The 10,470-nt window shown below is 37.4% G+C and overlaps 1 protein-coding gene and 1 long non-coding RNA gene across 2 annotated transcripts in view; both read right to left on the reverse strand.

Moving 5' to 3' along the window:
• Positions 1–10,470, reverse strand: part of LOC139148732 (uncharacterized) — a 55,849-nt gene that overhangs the window by 11,827 nt on the left and 33,552 nt on the right. The window lies entirely within an intron of this gene.
• On the reverse strand, positions 2,420–9,306 carry LOC139146935 (uncharacterized). The gene is made up of 6 exons (XM_070717796.1): positions 8,339–9,306; positions 7,198–7,763; positions 5,546–5,680; positions 4,730–4,846; positions 3,699–3,785; positions 2,420–2,532 (listed from the first exon to the last, which is right to left on the reverse strand). Exons 1-6 carry the CDS (start codon positions 9,304–9,306, stop codon positions 2,420–2,422), a joined length of 1,986 nt encoding a protein of 661 aa, XP_070573897.1.

Here is a 10,470-nt window from a genome sequence, read left to right on the forward strand (position 1 = left end):
TTTCGATGTCGTCAAAAGTCACAGAAGTAGACAACCTTGAGCTTAAATTTGTACTTTTGCTTAATGTAGTGTCTCATTGCAAATTTATAATCTATGCTGGCCCTTGCGGTTGATATTATATAACAGTTTTTCTCACTGATTATGTATAAAATTATCAAAATGCTCTTTCCGGCATGTTGGATAAATCATACAAATAATATGACAATAACATTTCTGTAATTTTATATAAAGTGGCAATAGCTGTAACATTTGATCAGTTTTCCACTCATTTTGTTGTGTATGTCATTGCACATTCTTGTTCTTCTCGTCAATGAATGTTGAAACACCAAATATTTTGTTTGCTGACAGGGAGTCTATATTTGTAATATGCACTGTTAATGTGTACATCTGAACTCTACAAAAGGTCATCATTCATTTGTCAACACTAATAATTATGTGGTCTACACATGTATAGGATGGATTGGCAAGCTGAATTCTGTGTCTCTAAACATGCTCTGGGGTAGAAGCTTTGGTTGATGTGACAAAACAAAAATAGGGAAATATCATCAAAAGTTACAGCTCAGTTATCGTTTTCGTCTGGAAATTGTTACAATCGTATTTCTGACTTTGTATTTGACATCCTTCCAAGATCTGCAATTCAGTACGGGTGCAGCCTTTTTGATGCAGTATTGGCATTGCTGCTGGTTTGGCGTTATAGAAGCTTTGATCAGATGTCCAAGATGCTTCCAGACTGCTTCAGTTTCATCGCTAGTCCAGGGCGATCTTACAAACCCAGCACCTGCAATGAGATGACAAACTGAAGTCGTGTTGTGCTGTATTCCACTCCTCCTTGTTACTAAGCTAACCGGTATATCTTAATACACAAACACATTTCTCGAGAAGGTTGACAGCCTGGTAAAAATATTTAGCTTTATACATCACATCATGACACTTAATACATTTCTCCATATACTGGAGTAAAGAAAAGGCTGTGTAAGAACAGTGTGCACTTGTTTGAATAATAAGCTTTTATAAGTAGAATGGTAGCAAACTTCATTAGAATAATAAATTAAGTTGAATAAAGTGTTAATTTATTTGTTAATAATTATCATATAGGTGGGAGTGAGATTATTCCAATGCAATCAATACCTTAGTAGCTGCATGGGCTTTTCTCACAGTTGAATTCACCAAATGTAACGATTGAAACTAATTAAGGAGAATATGACATTTTAATTGATCAAATTACGTAAGGTACCCTGTAGCAGAAAGCTACAATGTTACAAATTACCCATCAAAACAAGTGTATTGCAAAAAAGAAAACCAGATGAGCTTACATTTTAAGATTAAACCGACTAAATGACACTATCCAATTATCCCAAATTAGTCTTCTTGTGTTCTCTTTATCCTGCGGTGAAAACCGTTCCTAACAAATCTTACCACAATAAAACTACATACTACAGTCACGAAATGTTTACTGGTACTTACAATGTTGTTTACTTGGACTGCACGGGTTAAGTACACTTGTTGTTAAAGACGACGCTGATGATGTCTTCTTGTGTGAACACTGGCACTCTCTGAAGGGTTGAGGTAACATAATGTGATATTGTAATTGCCACTTTCCAGAATTATTATTACAGCTGTATATATTTATTTGTCACTCTACTGTAGCGCATTCGTATCTTCCATATTTATTGATTAACAATAAGATTCTAGTTTAAAAAATTACAAACTCCTGCTCAGCATTTTCTCCAGTTTCTTTTGTAGTCACATGTCGTACAACTATTTTGAAAGCAGACAAAATGACATAAACTTTTGACATAGTATTTCATATATTTTCAACAATGGAACGTTTAGGTCATTAGGGTAGGTTTCAAGAGAAGGATAATTATATTTTCAACATTGTTCTCAAATGGTCTGTGGATTGTCAACCACTTACAACAAAGATTCGCTTTGGCTAATTTAAATGTAAAAATGCGGAATAAAAAAACTACTTGTTTTGTGTTCACAAATTATTGACAGTTTGAACTTCGATAATATATTACTAACTTAAATACTAGGAACAACAGAACACTTGACCTGAAGCAGACCCTAAAGTAGAATTCGTTTTCCTTCTCTATCACGTTGGTACACATAGCATTGGGATTTATTGATCTTTCGTGATTGTAGTCTTTGATACGACATGGCAGTGTATGCAACCAATCTGACAAATATGTAACATTGTCCGATCCCCTCAATATATTTACTTTTATTCTTAGTAGTTCTTGGTTTCATTAACAAAATATTGTTGTTTAAGGCATAGTACTATTGGTTCTAATCTTTCTATTTCTCCTGTATATAGCCTTTAGGAGATTGAGATATTTTACAATACATTTGCATTTCAATATTTCGAACAGTAAACTATGAATTTATCAGGACTACGATGACAGTAGAAACGAAAAGACTATAGACACTTGCCATAATGTCTTCTTGGACTTCTGCGGATATCCGTAGGCAGTTTTCCTGGTGAAGATTCGCCTGCTTCTGTTCTGGGCGATCGTAAATTCTTGATTGAAGCTATAAAACAAACCAGATATTATTCGTCTTACACATGTAGTCTCATTACTGACATAAATATGATAATTTAGGCTGTGCATAGATCTCCTGAGGAATATAGTCTGATATTGTTGAATATACTAGGGAAGATAACCTACAAGTGAACAGAGCTCCACTATGCTCTTTTTAAGAAAATAAATGATAAAAATCATGTGATTCTATTTTCTACTTAATAATTCACAGATAATTTAGTGTCTGTAATTTCATGTTATGTAACTAAAGCACTTTTTATCCGTACACAGTCACTTAGTCCAGAGACACTCTGTTAGCACTTAGTGTCAACAAATAACATATGAAAACATCTAAAGCAAATTGTAGGTGTCAAAAGGTAATTGAAAATGGACTACTTTCAAGAAATGAGAAGAAATTCGCAGATCGAATATGAAAGGCTGTAGGTGAACAGTATCAGAAAAATTAACGATACTATCAGAAATAGTAAACATCCCAAATATGCACTATGACAAATCAGAATAGGGTCATTGCTATGAGCATACTTACTAAGTTTAAAGCTCTTAGATGAGCGCTTTCAAAGACTTTCAAATTCAATTGGACATTTCTATGAATATATTTATCACTAAGGGCATAAACTAGAAATCTTCAAATCTATTTTGAAAGCTTTGAGAAGAGAGTATCACAGAAGATGATCTTTTGACATAAATTGGCATAAAATAAGAAATAAAGTCGCACAACGTATTAATGTTGGTATAGTTCATGAAAATTTAAACACAATTTAAATGAAGTAATCCCTGATACTCTTTGCACTAAATATCAAAGCGATTGAAATAGTTCTATCAGCGGAGATTTTCGATAAGAATTCTAAACAGAATTTTCATCCTCACTTGAAAAGAGTGAGTGGTATCATCTTCAAGGACTGGTAACCCATAAAAAAAGTTTTGTGACAAGCACTAGTATTATCGTAGAGGTATTGTGAAATTGAGGGGCGCAAGATGAAGATGGTGAATTAAGTTATCATACATAAGCTGTGCTGCCAACACCCAAGCTTCAAAATACTTTTGGGTCTCAAAGTTATGTGGGAGATTACCAGCAACAAATACATCTTTTCGGCTTTATGATACTCTGACAAAACCAAACACTTTTCTCCTTCTACTCGTACTCTGATAACTTACCAGGTTGTTTCTTCTGATCAAAAGATGATTGCAAAGTCCTTTGAACTTGTACTCTCGATGACACCTGTGTTGACTTGAGCTGACTTCCTGCAAAGTAAGTTAAAGTTGTTCAAGAACCTATCAACATAAACGCTTCTATTTGTTTGGCATCAATCGATAAAACAATACATAAAATATTATTTTGTTGAAACTACTTGGCTTTGCCATATACATTTTAAAACTAACTTTTTTGCAGTTTTTTAGACTCAGATAAGGTAATATTTGTTGATAAGCATATCAAAACTATTAAGTTTGAACTTAGTAATATTTTTGAGGTGTTCATTAAGTACACAATACGGAAATAGCACAATTATTTTTAAGGGTTTAAATGAAACTTAAATGACTTAAGGTGCCTTCATATTCCTCGATTGAAATATGATACAGCCGTCCGGCAATGATGGGCAGATAAGCATCGATACGTTTTGGGGTTATGAAGAGTATTTCCTGCAAAATCTTCACTTTGTTCTTGTCCGAGTGATCTGAACCGTATTACAACCCTTTTCAGAATTAGAGCGCGAAGCCACTGCAGTGAACTGCAATAAAACTGCTTACACTAATTAGTTTCAGCTGTAGCCGTGACCACTTTGGTGTTGAACAAGGCTACTTGATAAAGACCAAAAAGTCTGCTTGTACAAAGGCAAAACTAGCTCTGTCTGAGGCTCGAGTTGTAAATGAGAGTTTACGATTGGCACCCTTTGTTCAAGATTAAGATACAATGTAACATTACCATGCACTGGTCCATGTACAAATCTTTTTTATTTCAACTTTCCCAGACAAACTGTCTGCATGGGACATACAATGTTGTCGACTTTGCCAGCTGGCTACAGCTGAAACTAATTAGAGTGAGCAGTTTTATTGCAGTTCACTGCAGTGGCTTCGCGCTCTAATTCTGAAAAGGGTTGTATAAAAGCCATTAATCTTTGCCATGAATGCAGGATAATTCTAAATTTCCAATGCAAAGTGAAATTTTAGTCCTTATCTATTATTCTTACCAGGATGCTTTCTTGGACTGCGGCGCAGTTCTACAACCCTTCCATCAGCCGTTAGATATGTTTGTTGAAGAGACTTCATTTTTCGTCCTGTTGTGTAGGGCATACCGGATGACAGAGCTACCAAACAAAAACCATAAGTATCGTTGTATAATGTTCATACTATTGAGTTTGGGTAATAACAATAAAAAATACCAAGAACTGTTTGTTTATGAAAATTGAGTAAAAAAGGAATACAATTCTAAAAATTAAATAAGAGAATTTATGCTAATTTCAACCAACTTAATAAAGGTATTCCTAAAATGGTGCAGGTAACACTGAAGGTAATGAGCTCATAACACCACTCTCTATAAAAGCTCCCTTAGGAAACCCATGGTTATAACAACAGGTGTGTTTACTAATCTTCTTTCGTCCTAAAAGTGCATATTCAAGTCAAAAGCTTCAAGACAAGTGGCAGAGAGAAAAACCATGTTTTGCCTTAAAGTGTTGAAATAGCCTCTAATTGCATAATTAATGTAATTAACACCAACAATAATCCTAGGACCCTGAAGACCAAATTTCAGTGCTATTTTACAAATGATTTCAGAGAAGACAAGTTTTGAAAAATATTTACCAAGAAAAACCAAGAATTATCAAAAGTATAAATTGCAAATAGTACGATCAAATCTGAGATTAACATATTTATTTTCGAAAACAAATCGACGCATTGACCGGAAGTACTCAAAAATATGAAAAGTAAACAGATAAAAGAGACAGTAAAGTATGTCTGCTACGCTTAGTTGAATTTGGGAGGAAGAGGTAGACCTAAGGGCAGCTTACCTTTATTACCATGGTCTGTCAAGTTGTGAACTTGGTGTTCTCCATTTCGATTTGTGCCAGCATCAATATATTGTGGCTGTTCTCCTGAAGCCGATGGTGCATATTCACTGTCACTGTCACTAGGTGACATTATATCTGCCCGCAAAATAATACATAATCTATTGTAAATCTAAACATGAAAGGCGAAAGTCTTGTAATCGTGACCATTGAAAGAAAGAAAACTCATAAGCAAAAACTACCGAAAACTAGTACAAGGTAGGCATTTGTATGTCGAGAGTGTTCGGCTATTTGCCACGCCCCTCAGAGCCGCGCCTCATGACGCAGCAGTCAACACCATCGCGGGGGGAGCCACGTCAGGCAAAAAGTGTCAAATATTGGCGATTTACCGGGATAAGCGATGCAATGCAGCCAACAGGGATGGGGCAATTACTTCCCTATTGCACCTTGTCCGTTTCTCAAATCCCGGGTAGCTGTGAGCAGAAGACGACAGGATTCCTTAGCTTACAACCTGTTCCCGACCATTTTCCCCCGGAACACAAAATCGTCGAAAACAGGTGTTGGCTATGAACTGCAGCAAGGCTGGTTGCTTTGAGTATGGGAGTATGGCTGGTGTCATTCGTATTTTGTTGATCGTATTGCCCTTGGGACACTGGGCAAAATAAACAAGACTGATTTCAAAGTCAGCTGCAATTTGGTCGTTGGTTGAATACGCTAATTCTGGCATTCATTTCTGACATACAAGTTCGCGTCATCTGAAAACATTGTACCTCTGAGTTCCCGTTTCTACTTGAGTCAATCTTGATTTTGTTTAGAAATTTGGCAAATGTACAATTCCAAATTAAACTTTTGGGCATGTATAGCCTACACAGTTTTTTTTCTTTTCGGAGAATGTGAAAACGCTCAGACTTTGTTCTATATGTCATGTCAATGTCATGTGTCGGTTATCGTTGACAGTTTGTAAAGTTTAAACTCACAGTCATCAGTAACAATATTACAAGGGGGCGATTTTGCTGGCGCGTAAAAAACTTGTCGCTAAAAAAATCAAAGGGGACTATAATTTGTTTCTCTGGCCCTAAATGTCATTGACTTAACAAATTTCTACCAGCCCTCGTGATAACTTGATACGCGATTCATTCCAGGCTCGATTGACCGCTCGCGTACTTGGTGCCCTGGAATGAGTGTGTAAGAATACAGCGCACACACCAAGAACGGGAAAGGTCAATCAGGGTCGCGTTATTCAGGTCAGCCTTTGGGATAAGGGAGAATTATATTTCCTCTTTATGTGTCGAAATTGCTCACTGTTAGTCGGGAAAATGTTCACCCCCCATCAAGAACTCGCTCGCGAACAGCTTTAAACGAGCAGCTTTGTTAGCCGTGTCTACGAAACGTCGAGTTGACGGTTCCATTACCTGCCACACAAATGCCATTTTAATATATATCTTATAAGCTGTACAAAAACGGCTTGAGATGTAATGAAAAGGTCATTGCCAAGGTACATGACATTTCTTGTCCGTGAAAATATTCAGTGGGTCAACACAAAATCTCTCTGCCAAATAACTCATCTGAACACTTTTTAAAAGACAATTTTCATTTTGATTTTTTTTTGGCTCAAGAAGTTCGCAATATTTCATTACAGTATGATTGATACTGACCTTCAAAAGAGATATCATCCAATGACTTTCCAGCACAGGCACCTACTTTCCCCTTATCAACGGCTAGCAGCAGTTTTGCCACCTTCCCCATTTCTACAGTTGAATCTTGTAGCCTGTAGAAATTTTTGTGTACATTCAAGGAATGGCCTAAGTGATCCGAAAGCCAATGCAATTGTGTTTCGTTCAAGTTCAGGACCTGCGAAACGGTTGCGATATATTTTCGCATTTTCGTGGACCGTATCACTTCTGGACTCTTCAGCGCAACTTCTTTGGTCAGCTCTCTTAAACAGTCACAGGCTCGTAAATGTGATGACGCTGTTTTCTGTCTGGCGAAGAAGTACTTGTTCGAATTAGTAATTCCTGCCGTCGTACGTTGGTTACAGAGAATCTCCATGGCCTCCTTGCAGTCATTCGGTATCATGACGGCCACTTTCCGCCCCCTTTTTCCACGAATGTACATCATGTCCAGAGAATCTAAAAGATGTCTCTCTAAGGAAGACAGGTTTCTGTGAACTTCTTCTTGGCGGTCTTTCTTCCATCTTGGCCGGTCAACATATGCTGACAACCTGTCAAAAACACAAAAAGAATTGATGACATAAGAGACATTGAATCATATGCGTTTCTGTGATAGACGAAGTATTAGGCCGACTTGCTGCTTACAGGTAAGCCTACAAAGAAGGACAAAGTAAAAATATTGTGAGCATCCACTGACGGCTTTTACTGAGTTTTGATGTCCTACCTATCTTGTAAAAAACAGTAGCAAGATACAACTGCGTAGTGCAATCATCGTTATAAAACAAATGGTCGCATATGCAACCAGAACGACCACAACTCTAAGCCCTGAATTCTACCGTTTTAATGAATTATGCCAGATAAAGAAGCAAACTAACTTTTGTTCCGCCATAGCCTTACGAATGTTAACATACATAACATGTTTAGTCTATTCATATCGTGACATTGATGGGACTTATGGAAAATAATAACACTACATAGTCATATTGAAAAGATAAGGGTTAGAAGACGACAATTAGAACACTTGTGTTTGATGCGTTTACTATGTCTGGCTGAATGGTACAAGTTGAATGCTTTTTTGATTTCTTACAATTGTATTGTCAAGAAAGTAAATAAGTAATATACTCACGGGAACTGTTCCATTTCTCCTGCTCGCCGCCTGTTGAAAACAGTAAGTCGTGTCAGCACCAAAGATTGAAGCCGTCGATATTTCTCAGGACTTGGAACTGAACTTATCTCCTTTACACAGGTTTCAATGTTTGTCTCTAGGTAGACAACCAATTTCTTAATATCCTCACTTTCCGGCAACTTGTCCACTTTGTTGTATTTTCTTAATGAAGCACTTGCTCGAGCCAGTGATGATACTTTTTCGTTCCACTCAGTCGTGTATAGTTCGAGAAATTTCTTGCATTCCCTTTCTTTGTTCTTGTCATTTGTACGGATAGCAAAAGCTCTTTTCAACTCTGTAAGCCTTCTAATATTATACCCTAATTTCAAGGCGACCGACGGTTTTTCATCTGAGCTCTGATTCTCCATATCTCCAGTACCGTAATTTGTACCAGCAGACTTAGCATACCCCGTTGTTCGACCACTAGTAAGTAAAACTGCCTGCACAATGTCGTCAAAATACTGAGGACGAAGAAAGTCACTAATAGACATATTGTCGTCATTACACACTCTAAGATTTTTGAGTAGTCGAGCAGATTCTCTCATTTTCTGTGAAGTGTAATATTTCCGTTTGGTTTGATCCATGTCACAGCATCTATGCCACCAACTTTCGCCAAGACGACAAATTAGATCGTCATTTTTTGCTATTTTGCTGAGTTCATCTGCTCTCATACCAACAAATACTTTATGCATTCCTTTCATTGCAGGATTTTTTTCCATTAGAATATCACTCTCATATTTTATGTCTGCGGAATTTTTCACTTCATCCTTCTCCTTACTAGGGCAGACACATGTGTATTTCACGTGCTTCCATAAGTCCGCTTTATGATAGTAGCCAAGACAGGCTGGGCATGGCCCATATTCTCGTAGGTTGACAGCCTTTGTAGGACGTCTCACCAAGATAAGCTCACCGCGGCCTTTCGAGATCATTTTTGATTGTGATAGAAATTTCCCTGTTTCTTAGTAGCTCTAGTGCAATGCGTCTTTCTGTAGAATTCACTGCCAGAGAGGCTACCTTGCGTACATCATCTTCCCACTTATGGGCAAGGAGTAAGTGTTTACTAATTTTAGTCACAAGCTTACCACAAAACATACATGCCTGATTTTTATTGTATATTCTCTGTGTCTTACGTTTGTTTCTTCAAACTCGGTCCCATTGTCCTGTCCCAGTACGTAATTTTAGGGAAAAATATATTCTTTCTTGTTTTACTTGTTAGAGCAACTTTGTCATAACGTTCATGTTTGGTGGCAGCCTTTGCTTCAGGGTTGTGAATAGTTTTATTCACAAGTAGTCCGCTTTTCGGATTACGTTCGACTGTCAATGACTTTATTGTTATAATTTGTATACATAATTAAAGGCTTTATATCAGACAAAGTTTCTGGTGTAGTCGAGTCATCTGGTGTTTTTTTGGTCGATACGGTGTTTAATTCTTTATTGTGGTCACAGCATCGAGGTCCTGAATTTCTGTCCCCTCTGCCTTCCATTCTGCTCCTCTGCCCGTCACCTCTTACCAATGAACATGCATCTCTGGGATTAAAGCTGTCACCTTTGACATCGTTTACAACTTCGGAGCTGACACTTTCACCTTGTTCTCCATCACATTCATTGTTCTCACCACCATAATGCGCAGCAGTATTACTACCATCACCACCACCATCATCATCATTATCATCAGTGTCGTAGTCGAAGTCGTCGTCTTTGTCGTCGTAATCTCCTTCATCATTATCCTCGTAGTTGTACTCATCTTTATCGGTGTTATCATCATGGTCGTCTCCGTCATTATCTTCCTCGTAATCATCATCATCATCATCCTCATCATAATCACCATCATCATCGTCGTCGTCGTCATCGTCGTCAATAACAATATCATCATCATCATCCTCATCATAATCACCATCATCATCGTCGTCGTCGTCATCGTCGTCAATAACGATATCATCATCATCATCCTCATCATAATCACCATCATCATCGTCGTCGTCGTTATCGTCGTCAATAACAATATCATCATCATCATCATCATCATAATCACCATCATCATCGTCGTCGTCGTCATCGTCGTCAATAACAATATCATCATCATCATCCTCATC

The sequence above is a fragment of the Ptychodera flava genome, chromosome 13, assembly GCF_041260155.1.
Source record: "Ptychodera flava strain L36383 chromosome 13, AS_Pfla_20210202, whole genome shotgun sequence".
In the NCBI taxonomy this organism is placed as follows: Eukaryota; Metazoa; Hemichordata; class Enteropneusta; family Ptychoderidae; genus Ptychodera; species Ptychodera flava.